The sequence below is a fragment of the Girardinichthys multiradiatus genome, chromosome 22 (genome assembly GCF_021462225.1).
Source record: "Girardinichthys multiradiatus isolate DD_20200921_A chromosome 22, DD_fGirMul_XY1, whole genome shotgun sequence".
NCBI classification, from domain to species: domain Eukaryota; kingdom Metazoa; phylum Chordata; class Actinopteri; order Cyprinodontiformes; family Goodeidae; genus Girardinichthys; species Girardinichthys multiradiatus.
In genome coordinates, this window is record NC_061814.1 from 9,904,422 (window position 1) to 9,923,406 (window position 18,985).

At 41.4% G+C, this 18,985-nt stretch overlaps 1 protein-coding gene across 3 annotated transcripts in view; it reads left to right on the forward strand.

The window, feature by feature from the left end:
- The first annotated feature begins 7,787 nt into the window (after positions 1–7,787).
- pdxkb (pyridoxal (pyridoxine, vitamin B6) kinase b) overlaps positions 7,788–18,985 on the forward strand; it is a 30,577-nt gene continuing 19,379 nt past the window's right edge. Inside the window, exons 1-2 of one of the 3 annotated variants that reach the window (XM_047351976.1) lie at positions 7,788–8,196; positions 18,538–18,592. In XM_047351976.1, the coding sequence (XP_047207932.1) occupies positions 8,116–8,196; positions 18,538–18,592 (136 nt within the window). In that variant the 5' untranslated portion in view covers positions 7,788–8,115. The remainder of the gene's footprint in view (positions 8,197–18,537; positions 18,593–18,985) is intronic. The other 2 variants (XM_047351978.1, XM_047351977.1) reach the window with 2 other exon arrangements.

The following is an 18,985-nucleotide window of genomic DNA, read 5'->3' on the forward strand; positions in this document are numbered from 1 at the left end:
TAGTGTGCAATGAATCTAAAATATATGAATGTTACATTTTCATCATGACATTATGGAAAATAATTAACTTTATCACAATATGCTAATATTTTGAGAAGGACCTGTAGGTGTCAACACAAGGGATGTTAGTGAAACAAGGAGCAGAGATTGTTGGCATTTTGCAATGTCCAGCTATAATATTCAAAAGTCAGTCAGTCAGTCATTTTCTACCGCTTATTCCATAGTGGGTTGCAGGGGAGCTTGTGCCTATCTCTAGCAGTCTATGGGCGAGAGGCGGGGTACACCCTGGACAGGTCGCCAGTCCATCGCAGGGCAACACACAAACATATTCAAAAGTATCAACAATAAATATTGTACTGTCAATAAAATGGCACCAGATAAGCAGAAATGCATGAGACATTTAAGTCCTATAATTAGGATACTACATAAAAGCCTGTGTGTGTTTTTTATTGCTATTTTGTTTTTTACATATTTGGACATTTGATATCAATTTTAAAAATACTGTGAGGTTTAAGTTATATAAATAAACAAGTAAATAAACAAAACATTAAAAACTTTGAACAAAACATATTTTAAAAAACTACACTTTCTGGTGAGGAATGCCTTTGGACCCTGCTACATTTATCTCATTTTAACATGAGTACTTTAAAGAAGGTTTGCCCTCTTTAAACCTTTGTTTGGTGTGTTGCTGATCGTTGAAGTGAGGTTGAACACCAAGGTAAGCTTAAAAGAGCTGTTTGTGGCCTTCTAAAATGGTTATACCATCTCATGAGTATGGTGAGCGATTTAAAGTGGTCTCAAAATAATTTGAAATCAGGCCTTCCACTGATCAGAAGCATAGTTTACAAGTGGATGACATTCGGAACCACTGCCAAAATGTCCAGGTCTAGCCGTCCAAGCAAGCTCACTCAGAGAATGCACCACAAGCTGCTAAAAAAGTCTTCAAAAACCCTCAAATCTCCTCATGGGACAAGTGGTAGGATCTTGCGATTGATGTAAAGTGCATGTCTTTTGAGACTGCACAAGCTGAACTTTCATGAGGAGTACAAGGAGGAAACCTTTGTTTTTTAAGAAAAACACGAAGACCAGACTAAAGATGAAGACCAGGAATTCTGGAATAATGTGCATTGGAGTTCCTCTGAGGGTTCTACAAAGATAGATAGTCATTAAGCGCTCCTCTATTTCAGAATGGTAAATATATCACTGCGCAAGGTCTCCTCCTCAGTCTTGAAAGTATGGAATTTGATCATTTGGCAAATCTGGATAAGTATCGAAAAAAAAATGTATGCAAAGAGTCTGGAAAGATAATTTAGTTTCATATTATTATAGTATAAAAATAAGAATCTGAAGTTGTGAAAATAAGAGCTTTTTTTTTTTTTACTTTTACATTGATTTATACTTACCTGATATCCTTTATGTTTAATTTGCAACATCCCAATCTAAGTTTCTGTCCAGCTTGATTGTTCCGGTTTATATGTTACAATCAGAAAATTCATAGACAAAAAAATAAAAAAAAGGCCGTTTTACAGTCATTGTTTTTGCCTCTAGGCCCTCTTGCAGTTTTAAACTGGATCAGTAGTTTTTAAACTGGGTCCAGTTTAGATGCCAAACAATATACATTATAAGTCATAAGTATTTAAAACAGAATAAAAGTTATCACAGCTAAAAAACTCTAGTTTTGAGGATATTTAGGTTGTAGGTGTAGGATCTCTGCTCCTCCCCTTCTGGTTGGTTCTGGCAGCTCATTGTCTGCAGCTGCAACGCATTCTCCTAATGAGCTCATGGGCTTCTTAAGGTAGCTGCTGATACAGACCTTTGCTGGAACATAACCTCAGTTATGTGGACTCCTGTCTGTCTGCCTATCCATCTGTCTGCCTGTCGATCTGCCTATCTGCCTGCCTATCTGCCTGCCTATCTGCCTATCTGCCTGCCTACCTGCCTGCCAACATCTGGTAATACTCCCTCCTAAGGACTGCACTGTAAATATTCTCATCACCAGTACTCTCTCTCTCTCTCCTTGGATTCCTGGGTTTACCTCCTCCTCCTCTGGCTTCTGGACAACTCCAGCTCAAGATTCCTTAAACAAAGTCTACAGTAGAAATAAACCTCATTTACCATCTTATCCTGTGTGCTGAGTCTGTTTCATCCTCTGGTTTTGTTCTACTTCAACTATCTAAGCAATTCATGATAGTATGTTCCAGCCATCTAACATGTCGAAGAACAATTCAGATGATGAACAGACTTCCTTAAAGGAACGTCTACAATCTACTGAAACCATGCTTCAACAGCTACTGCAACAACAAAGGACTACGGATTCTCATCTCACAGAACTTGGTGGTATGGTTCATGCTTTAAGCGAAATCATAACCAAACTCTCACCTGCCTCTTCCAATCCTCCAGCTCGTTTAGAGAATCCTCAGCCACCCACAATTCTATCTTCTGGGATCCGAGAGCCTAACTTCCGTCCGTCTGAACTGTTTGATGGTAATCCTAATAACTTTGGTGGTTTTTTTCTCCAGTGTGAATTAGCATTTAGTCGTTCCCCCTCCCTTTCCCTACTGCTGCCTCCAAGATTACTTATATTGTTACCTCGCTAAAGGGATCTGCTCTGCGCTGGGCGCACGCCTATTTGGCATCTAACCCTGTTGAGTCTCTTAGTTATGCCATTTTTTTCAGTCACTTCAAGAGAGTCTTCGATCAACCACTCCAGCAGGAGGCAGCGGCTAAGAAGATACTCACCCTCAAACAGGGAAGGAGAGCGTTGGCTGAGTTCACCATCGACTTCCGGGTGGCAGCGCAGGAGGTGGGTTGGGATGAAGCGGCACTCAAGGGTATTTTTGTTAATTCCCTTGCAGATCAAGTAAAGGACCAGTTGGTTTTGAGAAATGAACCCGAAAGACTGGATGAATTAATCAACCTATTGATCCGCATTGACAACCGTCTAAGAGAGAGACAAACAGAAAGGAACTACAATTCACAGTGGCAGCACTCTCTGGCGCCTCGAACCACTTTCCTCGACGCACCCACTTCCTCTTCAGAGGGATCTGCGGAACCGGAGCCAATGCAGATTGGTCACACTCGACTCTCCCCAGAGGAACGACAACGCCGCTTTGAGGGTGGTCTTTGCCTATATTGTGGACAAGGAGGACATTTTATCACAAGATGCCCCAAGAAGGGAAAAGAGAGGGCTCGTCAATAGGTCAGGGGACTTTGATGAGCATATCCCATTCTTCCCCTGTCTCTTGTCTGTGTTTTCCGGTCACTATTATTGTTGGCCAAGAGAAGTTTCCTGTTGACGCTTTTATTGATTCTGGTGCTGAACAGAATGTTATTTCCTCGGATCTGGTTGATAAACTTCAAATACCCTCTCAGCCTCTCAACAATTCCCTTTCTGTCACTGGCATCACTGGTCAAACCATGTCTCAAGTGAGATTTAAAGTGCCTCAGCTTCACGTCATCACCTCTGGTAACCATCATGAATGGGGTGAGTTCTTTGTTGTCTCTTCCATCTCTCCACAATTAGTTTTGGGGTTTCCCTGGTTGCAGAAACATAATACCGTTATTAATTGGGTGGAGGGCAGAGTAGAGAGATGGAGTAATCTCTGTCTCCAGAACTGCTTAAAGACTGCTGTCTCTCACTCTATCAAACAACTCAAACCTTTTGAGCCTGTTGATATGTCCAAAGTTCCACCTGAATACCACAATCTCGCACCTGTGTTTAGCAAACAAGGGGCTCTTTCTTTACCTCTGCATTGCCCCTATGACTGCTCTATTGATCTCCTCCCAGGCGCTTCGCTACCATCCAGCAGACTCTTTTAAACTCTCCGGACCCGGGAGAAGGGTCATGAAAGAGTACATTGAGGATTCTTTAGCATCTGGGATCATTCGTCCGTCTACCTCCCCTGTTGGCGCCGGATTCTTCTTCGTGGGTAAGAAGGACGGCACATTAAGACCTTGTATTGATTATAGAGGATTGAATCAAATCACTATTAAAAATAAATACCCACTACCACTTATTGATTCCATACATGAACAATTACATTCTGCCAAGATCTTCACTAAACTCGACCTGCGCAATGCTTACCATTTGGTCCGGATCCGAGAGGGTGATGAGTGGAAAACAGCTTTCAAAACCCCCCTAGGACATTTTGAGTATTTGGTTATGCCTTTCGGGTTGACTAATGCACCCGCTGTTTTCCAGACTCTTATTAATGATGATCTTCGTGACTTTCTCAACCTCTTTGTTTTCGTTTGTCTGGATGACATTTTGATTTTTTCCCAGGACATAGAACAACATCGCCAGCATGTCAGAACAGTTCTCCAGAGGGTTTTTGAGAATCAACTCTTTGTTAAAGCCGAAAAGTGCGAATTCAGTGTCACATCTGTGTCTTTTTTGGGTTTTATTTTTGAGGCAGGCAGGTACAGAACTGATCCTGAGAAAACCAAGGCAGTGGCAGAGTGGCCTACTCCAACTGATTGCAGGCAACTTCAAAGGTTCTTGGGATTTGCAAATTTTTATAGGAGGTTTATAAGGAACTACAGTCAGGTCACTGCACCTCTCACTCAACTCACCTCCTCTCTGAAACCGTTCCATTGGACTCCTGAGGCAGAAAGGGCATTTGGGGAATTAAAGACTCTATTTTCTTCAGCACCCATATTGACCCATCCTGATCAATGTGCACAATTTATTGTAGAGGTTGATGCTTCCGACATTGGAGTAGGGGCTATTCTATCTCAACGGTCTCCTCTGGATGATAAGGTACATCCATGTGCCTATTTTTCTCGTCGCTTGTCTCCAGCAGAGCAAAATTATGATGTGGGCAACCGTGAACTGTTAGCCATCAAGTTGGCGCTTGAGGAATGACAGCATTGGTTAGAGGGTACTGAAGTCCCTTTTCTCATTTGGACTGATCATAAGAACCTCTCCTACATTCAAAATGCCAAGAGACTTAACCCCAGACAAGCCCGTTGGTCTCTGTTTTTTGCTCGTTTTCATTTTTCTATCTCCTACAGACCTGGTTCCAAGAACATTAAGCCTGATGCTCTCTCTCGCCAGTTCTCTCATTCTGACCAACTCAAGACTGAAGCTTCCATCCTACCGGATTCTTGTATTGTGGGCGCCCTCACCTGGGCCATTGAAAAGGACATCAGGGAGGCAGAGGTCTGAACCTGACCCAGGTACTGGGCCAGTGGGCAAGCTGTTCGTTCCCAACTCTGTCATCAATAAAGTTCTGGATTGGGTGCACAACAATAAATTGACTTGTCATCCTGGGGTGACTCGTATGATCACATTTACCAAAAGGTTTTTCTGGTGGCCGACTATGGACCTCAACATTAAAGATTTTGTTGCAGCTTGTCCCACATGTGCTTGAAACAAGAACACTAATCAACCCCCTGCTGGTCTTCTTCAACCTCTGCCCACCCCTAGCTGCACCTGGTCTCACATTTCCGTTGATTTCATCACTGGTCTCCCGCCATCTGACGGTAACACAGTCATCCTTACTGTTGTTGACAGATTCTCTAAAACAGCCCATTTTGTTCCTTTACCCAAGCTTCCGTCTGCATTGGAGACTGCCCAACTCCTGGTTCTCCACGTTTTCCGCATCCATGGCATACCTTTGGACATTGTTTCTGACCGAGGCCGGCAGTTCATCTCGCAAGTTTGGAAGGAGTTTTGCAAAGCTCTTGGTGCCTCCGTAAGTCTTTCGTCTGGATACCACCCCCAATCTAATGGACAGACAGAAAGATGCAACCAGGAACTTGAAGTTGCCTTGAGGTGCGTAATAAATGACAACCCCTCTTCTTGGTGCAAACATCTCACATGGATCGAATATGCTCACAACACACATACTTCCTCTGCTACTGGTTTGTCCCCCTTTGAGGCTTCACTGGGCTATCTACCCCCGCTGTTTCCCAGTGTTGAATCTGACATCCTGGTCCCCTCTGTTCAGCATTATGTTTCCAGGTGTCGTAGGATCTGGCAACAGACCAGGAGGACCCTCCTACGCACCCAGGAACAAAATAAGAGGTTCGCTAACCGTCACCGTTCTGCTGCACCTGTCTACCGCATCAATCAGAGAGTCTGGCTTTCCACCAGGAATATTAAATTAAAAGATACTTCTAGAAAGTTGGCCCCCCGTTTCATTGGCCCTTTTCTCATTGAGAGGATCATCAACCCATCTGCGGTGAGACTCAAACTACCATCTTCCATGCACATTCACCCTACTTTCCATGTTTCCCAGATCAAGCCAGTCTCAGAAAGCCCCCTGAGTCCTCCCACCAAGCCCCCTCCTCCTGCTCGACTCATTGATGACCACCCTGCATATACAGTCAATCGTATCCTGGATGTTCGGCGTAGGGGGCGTGGAGGCAATCGTTGAGGGGAGGGTACTGTAGGATCTCTGCTCCTCCCCTTCTGGTTGGTTCTGGCAGCTCATTGTCTGCAGCTGCAACGCATTCTCCTAATGAGCTCATGGGCTTCTTAAGGTAGCTGCTGATACAAACCTTTGCTGGAACATAACCTCAGTTATGTGGACTCCTGTCTGTCTGCCTATCCGTCTGCCTGCCTGTCGACCTGCCTATCTGCCTGCCTATCTGCCTGCCTACCTGCCTGCCAACATCTGGTAATACTCCCTCCTAAGGACTGCACTGTAAATATTCTCATCACCAGTACTCTCTCTTCTTGGATTCCTGGGTTTACCTCCTCCTCCTCTGGCTTCTGGACAACTCCAGCTCAAGATTCCTTAAACAAAGTCTACAGTAGAAATAAACCTCATTTACCGTCTTATCCTGTGTGCTGAGTCTGTTTCATCCTCTGGTTTTGTTCTACTTCGACTATCTAAGCAATTCATGATAGTAGGTTGTATATTCAGAAACACAGAGGACCTTAGTGGGACCAGGTGGCAAAACAACCATAAAATAGCCCTCCACCACAATGAATTTGGAATTTGGAAGCAAATTCGGCAACGTGTTAATGCAGGATTACTCAAAAATTCAGACAATAATAAAAGTCAGCTAAGCTAAGACTAAAAACATGTGAAATGCTGAATTTGTAGGAATCCATTGGCTACCTTTTTGCTATGAAGGAGATGATAAGTTTGTTTGAAAGTTGTGTTTAGTTTTTCTTCTTCAATGAGCCCAAACAATTATCAATTTAGCTTTCTGAACTGAGATAACAGACAGAAAATGTCTACAGCAGCCATACTGGATATTTAAATTGGGGTTGGTGAGGAGCCTTTGACTTTCCAAGTCAGAACATAAACTTTAGAGGGCCTTCCAGTTCATTTTTCCTATTTGGATTTTAGACATACTCAGAGGATTAATAAAACACATAATTTCACCAAACAGCCATTACTGCATTTGCCAGTTGTACTGCATGCCTGTGGATTTGTTACACTAGCTCTAGCTGTATTTTGCGGAGTAGTGACAGAAAAAGCCTTTACCAAGTCAAATACCCTATCAGTCACGACTCTGCCAGTGAAATGGTGTGTCACAACACAGAAAACACATAACCAAAAAAAGAACACTGCAAAACATTTCACTTGTTTTTGGCATATTTGAGAAACGTAAATTGCTGCAACATATTGTCCTGAACGTTTTGGCTATATATAACTGGAGGAAAATACTGTAACTAAAGAGAAAATGATTGAAATTTACATTGATTTAAATTCAGCACTGTGCTGACGTCATTCTGTTTAGGCGGTCACAGGGACTGCCTGTACGTAAAGCTAGAGTACGTGCATTTTTAATGTGTGTCCTTGCTAGAAGCGACCCTGTTTGTCGGGTTAACAAGTATCTCGTTGTTCTCTTTAGGAACTCACAGGAAAATGAGCCACAAACAGTGACGTTAACGGTAACAGTCACGTTAACGGACATACAGCTGTTTGTGTGCGCTCATTCGCGCGCGCTCCCTCCCTCATTCATACACACACATCACTACGGTCGCAGCACGCGCTCTCCGTTACATCTGTGTGAGAGGTTAGAAGGCTAGCTAACGCGGGTTCACCTCTGTTGTTACAGCGTTAAAACAGTGTTTTCTCGCGTTGTTATGTGTAAAGGTGGTTGTCTTTGAATAACGGATAATCTCAATTTCCCCTCGGCTGACCGGGAGCCGCCATGGAATGTCGTGTTCTGTCCATACAGAGCCACGTAGTCCGGGGATACGTGGGCAACAAGAGCGCCTCTTTCCCATTACAGGTAAAGGCAAACTGCATGCTCTCATTATCGGACAGCGGGCGACACAACACCCGTTATCGAACACGACCCTGTCTGAGATGTCAATTAACACAGTGGTCACAAAATGCGACCCTGATTTACTGTCTTTCTGTCTTCCAACTATCTTCTAACAAAAACAGCCCAAATTTCTACATATTTTTTATTAATATTCCTTTCCAACATTCTTTTAACTTATAATTTCATCAACCAGGCATCCACCCAACTATTGAGAGTTCATTTGTAAACGTTCGTTAAATAAAAATAAATAATTTTACTATTCTAATAGCTACTAGAGAAACTATTATAATATACAAAATATAAAGCTAAATATTTGAAGTCAGGTGTTGCGTAAAACATTGTCTCTGTCGCATTTAGTCCCTCCTTTCACCCAATCGTCCACCTCTCCAATATACATCCCGGTAAAAAACTCGTTTATTAAGGTCAAATGTGCGAATGAGGGTTTATAGGGAAAAAACGAAATGGAAACCCGTTTTGCGCCTGCGGGTTCGAGGCACGACACCTGTCATTGTTGAGGATTTCTGATAATTGAGTCATCCTGATGTTCTGGTAGGTCTGGTCGTCGATCACAGCAAAACCATCGTTTTATATTGACTAAAGCGATGGAACAAGTAGAACCTTGCTATTAGGGCTGAGATTAGTGACTATAAAATTTATTTTTATTTTGTAGAAATCATGTGGTGGCCTTTGTAATAAGAAGAGTAAGCGATTTAAATACAAAAAATGTAAATTATTAATGCATCATTGAAACATTGGTATTAATCCCCGAAGGGGAATGAAATATGAAATATAAATCAAATATTTTACGTGGAACACCACCATAATGTAATTAAACAGATTTCTCAAGGGCTAAATAGACAGATTGATTGGCAGTCCAGCTATATGTTTAGTCCTGATTTATATTTATTTAATAAGCAATCAGTTAGGGTCAGTAACAGTTCCGGATTTTGACATATTTGGAGATAGTTGTGAAAATTGTTGTATTCTCCATTTAATAACTTCTGGCTAAATCCATCAGTGAGTTGCTGTTATCTGCTGTAGACATATCGTGGTTATCGTTATTAAGGTATACCAAGGTGTTAATGAACTTTTTTTCATTATACTGTTCCTATTGTTTAAAGACCTTTGATGAAATTTCAGGGAAAGTAATAAATGTTTTCTTCACTAAAGAGTAATGTAGCAACACCCCTCCCCTACCTGTTGCTGTGCACTGCTGGTTAGTGGGCTGAAAAAAAAACTGCTGTGCTTTTACCTTATTTACAAGAAAGACAAATTCAGCTGTTATATATAAAATTTTTCTGACTGCAAAAAAAACATTGAAAGTAAACTAAAGGACTGCAACCAATCCCTCTTATTAAGGTAACATTGTTTTAAAACTGCAGCTGGGTTGCTAGCATGGGTATATCTGTTTAGCAGCCGACTGCAGGCTAGCTACCTAGTCAGATGACCTGACCAGTTAATATGAGCTTGTTGTACTTGTGTTATTAAACAAAGAGCAGAGCAGCAAAAAGTTATACTATTTTGCACAGTCAGCACTTAAAAATTGACTCAAAATTTGGCAGGCATTTAATGCATAGAAATCAAAATAACTGTGGTTTTGCATGGCATCATGGGATAGCAGGGGCTCAAATTTGTAGGCTGTTAGTACCTGATACAGCCTTCCAGAGTTCGATTCCAGGGCCTGTGGGACCTTTGCTTCCTGTCTTCTTCCCTGCCATCTCTGCCTCAGATTACACTAAAGAAAAATAATTAGTGTCACCAAAAGTCTCAAATAATATTTTAAAAACAACAAAAATTCTGAAATACACCCTTTAACAATCACAGAGCAACTTCCGGACTGAACAGATGGCTTCGGATTATATGCTTGCGGTTGGTCCTTCTGAAAGGCGGTTTCAATTAGGTTTGCACAATATATTGTAAATATATATTCACCACAATTACAGTGTGCAAAGTATTCCTATCCCTAAATAAAATCCAGTACAACCAATAGCCTTCAGAAGTGCATTAGTCCACTTGTGTATGTTTTATTTATCTGTTCTGTGAAGGGCTCAGAGGTTTATTAGTGAAAAAACGACATCATTAGGACCATGGAACACAGCGGACAGACCAGGGAGAAAGTTGTGGAGACATTTAAAGAAAGGTCAGGTTAGAAAACAATATCCCAAGCTATGAACATCCATCAGATCTCTGTTCAGTCCATCATCTGAAAATGGTAAGCGTTTGGCACAACTGCAAACCTACCAAGACATGACTGTCTGCTTAAACTGACAAGCGGGGAAGGGAGACAGTTAATTAGATTAGCATCTAAGAGGTTCATGGAGGAGCCCACTACGATGGGAGAATCTGTTGAAAAGACAACAATAAGTTATGAACCTTACAAATCTAGACCTCATGGAACAGCAGCAAGAAGAAAGTCAGAAGTTTCATTTGCAGCTTTCTGTAAGCAATGTAGGGGACACTGCAAACATGGGAAAATGTCCTCTGGCCAGATTAAACCAAAATGGAACTTTTTGGCATACATGCAAAACACTAACCACACATAGTGTACCACAACATTCCCATGGTAAAACATGGAGGTGACAGCCTCATGATATGGGAAAGGTTTCTTCTGCAGGGACAGGAAATCAGGTCAGACTTGATGAAAAGACTGATGGAGCTAAATACAAGACAATCCTGGAAGAAAACCTATTAGTCTGGAAAAGACTGAGACTGGGGGCGGAGGTTCACCTTTCAGCAGGTCAACTGAAACTTTAGTGCCTAAATGTGCGATGCTTACAGGGATATATTCACAAGAACTCACAGCTGTAATAGTACAACGTATTGACTTGGAGACTGAATAAATAGACTTTCATTGTAAAAAGGTTAGAAAAGCAAGCATGTTCTTTTTCCTCCACTTCACAAACATTTACTTTTTTGTGTTCTGTTGTATAACCCACATGAGTGATTATTTTATTTTCAAGTCTTACAAACTCTTAGAACTTTTGTGTTGGGTCATTACCTACATAAACAGTAGTAAAAGCCTCACCTAAAGGCATTTTTGCAAAGTGTTTTACAGGAAAGCATAACGAGAACTGTAAGGAGCCAAACAGAGCATCTAAATTAGGCAATTGATTCGATAATATCTGAGAGGACATTAAGGGTATAAGCTCCTGCTGGCAATAAACGTTGTTATCATTTTTCCTTTATTATGTCCACTGTTGACAGTAGGGTGACAGTAAGTGCCTTTGCATTGGTGATAATTACCTTGATGACGATGATACAGCTTCTGCAGCTAGTTGAAGTTGGTATGAGACTGCTGTGAGCTTACAGTACAAGTCCCATCATGCTGCTCGTTGTGAAAAGTGCCGGGTTTATTTTTAGCCTGCAGCACACCAGGATTTATTTTGTGGTTCTCTTAATGGCTGTTCCGCTTTGATGCATGTCATCAGGATTCAGTGCAGTCAGTAATCTTTAAGTACTATGCCTTATTAAGGCTCATTTGTACTACTTTAATGGTAAAGTAATGCAGAGCAGTGGAGCTGATCTCAGTTGGCATACAGTACGTAGCTTTGACTCTGGCTGTAAAAGGCTTGACCCAGGCAGTAGGTAAATTTAGACCGGCGCTAAGCTGTACACTTAAACTTTAAAAGTCACAATTAGCCCATTTGCCACCATTTATATTGAGATTTGATAGAACAATTGAACAACAAGCAATGTATAATGAGGACAATTAGCTTAGCAATGTTAAAAAGTTTTATGTGCTTATTTTACTAGTATTGTAAGAGATGGGCCAATCAGGATGGTTTTTGTCCCTGATTCTGATCCGAGTTGGTTAAGTATAGGTGTCTGCTGATACTGAGTCCCCCAGTTCAATAGTTTTATTTGCAGGCCTGTTTTACATGGTCTACATTAATTTTGTGATGGGGTCCCACTTGGCTCACTCACAGTGAAGGTCCTGACACTGCAGTGTTTGTTTTTTTTGACAGTGACAGATATTTAGTCCCAACAGGAGTTTCTGCAGTTCTTATGATTTTTAAATATATACCTTAGCTCCAAACATACAGGAAATATCGTGAAAACACTGACGCCAACACGTGTTTACGGACTTTTCTTAAATGATTTATTGATATTTAAACCCATATTAAGGCTTTCCTAACCGATTTTTAAGCCTAAGGTTCACTTGCAAGAAGTTACAGCTATTTTTACTTTTTTAATACAATCCTCATTAACAACCTGAAAAGATCAAAATAGACAATAGAAATGCAGTGATTTTTCGACAAAGACAATTTGACATTTTTCCTTGCTGCTCTGACTGTATGAAGATGAGCCTGTAGCGGCCGTACGCCTGTTATTGATCCGCAGACTGGATGCAGAGAATGCAGGTCCGGTCCTGCCTGTGAGAGCTTGAGGTTGGGGGAAAGGCCCAGAGCAACACCAATGTGCTCCAAAGGTTTCCCCTAATACCTGAAAAAGTGGCTGGAATTATAGCTAATCACTTTAAGTAAAATAAAAGTTGAAAACTAAGTCTTAAAAGTTGTTAAGTGGGCAGCAGTAATTTAGCCTCCAGTAAGTAAACACACTTAAGTCAGGCATCAGAAATTAAGAGCCTACTTGTGAAGTAATATGCTAAAATAATGATGCTAAAAAAATCTTTTTTTCATTTGTGTTCTTTTTGTAATCGTCTGGAACCACAATATATACTCTGCTCAAAAAAATAAAGGAAACACTCAAATAACACAACCTAGATCTGAATGAATGAAATATTCTCATTGAATACTTTGTTCTGTACAAAGTTGAATGTGCTGACAACAAAATCAGACAAAAATCATCAATGGAAATCAAATTTATTAACCAATGGAGGCCTGGATTTGGAGTCACACACAAAATTAAAGTGGAAAAACACACTACAGGCTGATCTAACTTTGATGTAATGTCCTTAAAACAAGTCAAAATGAGGCTCAGTATTGTGTGTGACCTCCATGTGCCTGTATGACCTCCCTACAACGCCTGGACATGCTCCTGATGAGATGGTGGATGGTCTCCTGAGGGATCTCCTCCCAGACCTGGACTAAAGCATCCGCCAACTCCTGGACAGTCTGTGGTGCAACATGACGTTGGTGGATGGAGCGAGACATCATGTCCCAGATGTGCTCAATCGGATTCAGGTCTGGGGAACGGGTGGGCCAGTCCATAGCTTCAATGTCTTCATCTTGCAGGAACTGCTGACACACTCCAGCCACATGAGGTCTAGCATTGTCCTGGATTAGGAGGAACCCAGGGCCAACCGCACCAGCATATGGTCTCACAAGGGGTCTGAGGATCTCATCTCAGTACCTAATGGCAGTCAGGCTACCTCTGGCGGCCCTCCAAAGAAATGCCACCCCACACCATTACTGACCCACTGCCAAACCGGTCATGCTGAAGGATGTTGCAGGCAGCAGATCTCTCTCCACGGTGTCTCCAGACTCTGTCACGTCTGTCACATGTGCTCAGTGTGAACCTGCTTTCATCTGTGACCAATCCTGGTGTTCTCTGGCAAATGCCAAGCGTCCTGCACGTTGTTGGGCTGTGAGCACAACCCCCATTTGTGGACGTCGGGCCCTCATACCATCCTCATGGAGTCAGTTTCTAACCGTTTGTGCAGACACATGCACATTTGTGGCCTGCTGGAGGTCATTTTGCAGGGCTCTGGCAGTGCTCCTCCTGTTCCTCCTTGCTCAAAGGCGGAGGTAGAGGTCCTGCTGCTGGGTTGTTGCCCTCCTACGGCTTCCTCCACATCTCCTGGTGTACTGGCCTGTCTCCTGGTAGCGCCTCCAGGCTCTGGACACTACGCTGACAGACACAGCAAACCTTCTTGCCACAGCTCACATTGATGTGCCATCCTGGATGAGCTGCACTACCTGAGCCACTTGTGTGGGTTGTAGAGTCCGTCTCATGCTACCACGAGTGTGAAAGCACCACCAACATTCAAAAGTGACCAAAACATCAGCCAGAGAGCATAGGTACTGAGAAGTTGTTTGTGGTCCCCACCTGCAGAACCACTCCTTTATTGAGTGTCTTGCTAATCGCCAAAGATTTCCCCCTGTTGTCTTTTCCATTTGCCCAACAGCGGTGAAATTGATTATCAATCAGTGTTTCTTCCTAAGTGGACAGTTTGATTTCACAGAAGTTTGATTTACTTGGGAGTTATATTGTGTTGTTTAAGGGTTCCCTTTATTTTTTTGAGCAATGTATTTAACAATAAGTTGGATTAATTGCACTACCCTGGCTCATAACATATTAATGTGGCACATACTAAACATACCGTTGTTCTCTGACTTCATAAATAGAAATGTGCTCTGAATGACAGAATATTTAATAACTAGTGTTTCAGCTGCTCTCTGCACAGTACCTGGACATCAGTCTGAGCACAGAGCATGACTGAGACACACATGGCGTTGCAGCAGCCAGTACAGTTTTTCTTTTCGTGGTAACACAGTTTTGTTAGATGGGCTAAATAATGTTCATGGCCTATTGTACAGTTTGGTAGCCGTAAAAAAAAAAAGTTTGTGATTTTTTAAAAAGTGTGCTAAACAGGACATCATGGCTTGCTTGGAGGTGCAGCGGACATAATAACAGACAACAGGAGTTACGTTTAGTCAGAGATTTGATAAAAATCATGTAAAAATGTCTTGATTGTGGTCCCAGTCTGATCTCTGGGAATTGACCAATCACATAGGTTTTTATTTAGTTACCTGGTTTATAATGTTGAATCTGCTTCAAAGTCAGTCAATTTTATGTTGTGGCTTAAATGTTTGAGGGCTTTTTGTAATTAGGGAGAGCCTTCTCAACCTTTATTCATCAGACATAGATATATCTGTATTATAACAATGTGTCACTTTAACATTCAAAAAATATTTGAATGGTCAGTTTTGCAGTTTTCTTCACCGCTGATTCTTGTCCACATCAGCAAAAGTAAAGAAATGTGATCAAATCTGGCACTGTGGGGAAATTTGATTTAAAAAAAACTGGCAGGTCAGTGAAGAGGCTGCTCATAGGATTCAGAGGAATGTCCATGATTCAGCTGGTGTAAGAGATAAGGGTAAGATGATGTCCGCGAGCATGCTGGGCATCCCTCTCTCTTTGCTGTCATGATGGATATGGCAGCATGAGGAAAACACGCTCTGATTGGCTGCCATGAGATTACTCCTGGTGAAGCAACTGAACATGGAGACAAAGCCGAGCTGCTGTGGACAAACTCGGCTCTTACTAGAAAATTAAACTAGAGACGTTTCTCAGCAGCATCAGTGATTGAACAGAGTTTTTTTATATCAAGAGCTGCACTATAGTTTTAACCTTTTCATCTTGCCTAGAGCGAGACAGCAAGTGAGTTGCAGGGTAGAAGTAGGTTCCTTTTGTTGGCTTTCTGTGCATGCTTATAGATGTCTAATTTACTTTAAAGATAAATCAAAAACATTATGTATGCATATTGCTGTAAATCTGTGTAGGGATTTCTGTGAAGTAATGCTGCCTAAAGTGTCTTCCATAAATTAGAGAATATCTTAGCAGCTGCCTGATCACACGTGCACCTCTCCATATGAGATGCATTCTCAGTAATCAGTCTGAAGTCACGTGTGGGTACAATGTGCAGAAGACAAGCTATTTGGTGTTTTTTACTACAAGCCTCATGTGCTTTTCTGTCTATTTTTATGTTTATATAAACAAAATAAAATATTGCCGTGCAAGGCATAGGATTGGCACAGCACCAGATCCTTTCTGTACATTTTGCTCCCCAGGGACTCCAGGTTGTTTTATTCATGTAGTTTGGGAATGTCCTGAAGTTCAGCATCTCTGGACCAAAGAAATATGTTGTCTCTCTGGAATACTTGGAGCTCCTCTCCCTATGGAACCATCCATGCATTTATTGTGTGATGATTCAACAATGGTTCTAAACCTGATGAAGCTGAAAAATGATAGCCCGGAGAAGCAGGCCTCCTAACAATACTTCATTTACTCACTGGCTCTGACTATTCATAAATATTGCATATTTGGAACTTTCATCAGCAAGGATCAACAATGCGTTTTCAATCACCATAGCAACATGGAAAGACTCGATGCCCAAACCTAGGGATCAACTGTCGGAATAGGACCTTGACTCTCTGGGGCTGTCTGGTTGGTGGAATCTGGAGGGGGTGGGGGAGGTGAAGAGGGTTAAGAAATATTGGTAATGTTTATTATGAAAGGCTGATAATTTGTTCTGTATGAATATCTTGTTAATTGAAAATACACCTTTTTTATGTTTTCACATCTAGAATAAAGGTTTCAAAAATGTCAAATTGTACAAAATAGAGAGATTATCCAGTTTAGGTATGATAAAACTAAGTATGTTAAATTTTGAACTGAAGGTGATCAAATGCACAACCAGTCTTTAATCCAACATGAAGCTCTGAACTTTAGTGTTGTTGGCTTCACCGTTAGCTAGTTGCAGTAATCTTACTGCAGTTACAAAAAGTTTTTATCTCAACCTTTTCGCTCTGTTTTTTTTCTATCAAGTAGCCAAAATGCTGCAACAGAAATGATTTAAATCTGACTGGAAACTTTTTCAATGCTTTTGTAACTGAGAGGTCTTTACTACTCGACTCAGTTTAAACAAAAAGGCAACTCGGGAAGTACTTCCTGTCCTACTTTTAAATAAGAGACTCAAATATAAACACGCAGTATAAAGTATGAAGTATAAAGGCCCACAACAGCAGCGTAGACTGCATCCCACAAAGTCACGCTGATGGCAACGATGTGAGCGCTTCTCAAAACAAGCTTTACAAAGGCTCAACACCTTTAGACCTAATAAACAGGGGCTGACATGTGTAGCATCCAGACTGACGAAAAGAAAAAAAAACAGAAAAGAAAAATTGAAGTTCAGCAAATAATTGGAATTGGGCTTTAAGATCTGCAGTGTTAACTTTGCATTAGATCAGAAATATTGAAACATTTCATGCAACAAGATGTTATTTAACCTCTGTAGATATCAGTTCTGCTACCACTGCAGTATTTAGTGCTTTTCTAGTCATACTGACCATTCAAGTACTGTAGCCACATTTACCAAGTCACACTCACTAACATGCATACATTCACACAACTGGGTTAAGTGGCAACATGTGATAAGGGGGGGCTAGAATCAAACCCACAACCTTCTAATTGCAAGACAATTACTCTACCCTCTCATCCACAGTCCCCAGTGTACCAGGGGTGCTTTCTAATTCTAGTAGAATGCAACAAAAATCAGCATGAACAAAAATTGCAAAGCAGCAAAGGTCATCAGAGTTACTGCTTTAAATGTCCCATAGAGTTACTTGCTGTATTCACACATAAGCCTCTGGGAAATATGTCCTGATCAGTTTCCTGGGTTTTAGGGCATGTGTGAAACAATCCTAAAAGTTTGACCTCCATGAATAACTGACCTGCTTAGAAATCAACAGAACAATCACCAAGACGATGAGCAACAACAAAAACTAACACATTTTAATCCACAGTTCAGCTTGTCTCCTGGGAAAGTTTTATTTACAGCATCTTGTTTGCAGTAAAAAGGTTTTGTTCAGCAAGTCGCATGTTCAGAGATTGTCGCATGCTGGCGGTACACATACAGCAGGTTACCTTGCGGAAAGCACGTGCCAAGCTCTCATGAGCATATAGATGTCCCTCCAAGGTCAATGGAGGGAGGGGGGCTCCTATCTGAAAGTCAGTGAATTGAAAAGAACAAAGAGCCCATTCACTCAGCCCGCTTTAGTCCAATTAGATTAAGTCATTCAGATAGCGATTGACTGCATGTGGATGAGCCTCTCTCTAGTCATTTATTTAGAATCAGACACAGGAAGGACACCAAGTACTGTTTATGTTTTTCTTTTATCTGCTTTGCAGATTACAGCGGGTGTTCTGTGAAGGTTAAAGTTGGATTTTCATGGTTTTCCATTTTGTTTAGTTTGGTTTGCACAGAATTAGCTCCGCAATAATATTTGTTTTCCACCTAGAGTTGGTTCACGAGCTCAAGAGCATCATGTTTTGTCGTTACAGGCATTTGTATTGAACTATAAATAACCAAACCTGAGTGAAGCACAAACTGCAGACAGTGGAAGCTGGTGATGGGTGAAGCTTTTAGTAGCTAAAAAAGCAAATGCGACTCCCAGGGTTCAGAAGCATAAATGAAAGGGACATGTTACATTTGAGTTTGATATGCTAAATTATCTCCAAAAGATTACTTGTATCTACTTTAAATATGTTTGTTGCTGGTGTCATTGTGTTATTCCGGATCTTTTCTCTCTGATTCTCATCTTTTTGTGCCTTTCTGTCCAGGTTTTAGGGTTTGAGGTGGACTCGATCAACTCTGTGCAGTTCTCCAACCACACAGGTACAATTTTTCTTTCTGAGTACATGTTTGTGAGCAAATGGTATTGATGGATGGTGTGGGTGTGTATGAGTCAGTCAGTGCTGCTGATGTCGTGATGAGGTTTTAGAGAGTATTAACACAGGCAGCTGCTGCTGAAGCAAGGGCCACACCGAAGCTGAGGGGTAGACAATAGGATTAAATGAGGCTTGGAGACCAGAAACACCACAGCAGTTCGCTAACACACATCTACTGTGCCTTGCAGAAGAATACCTCTTAAACCTCACATTTTTAACATTATGACCAGAAACTTCATTGTATTTTATTGGCATTTTATATGATAGGTCAGTAAAATGTAGTGTATTTTTGTGAAGTAGAAGGATTCAACATTAGTAAACAAACGGCACCATAAGGACC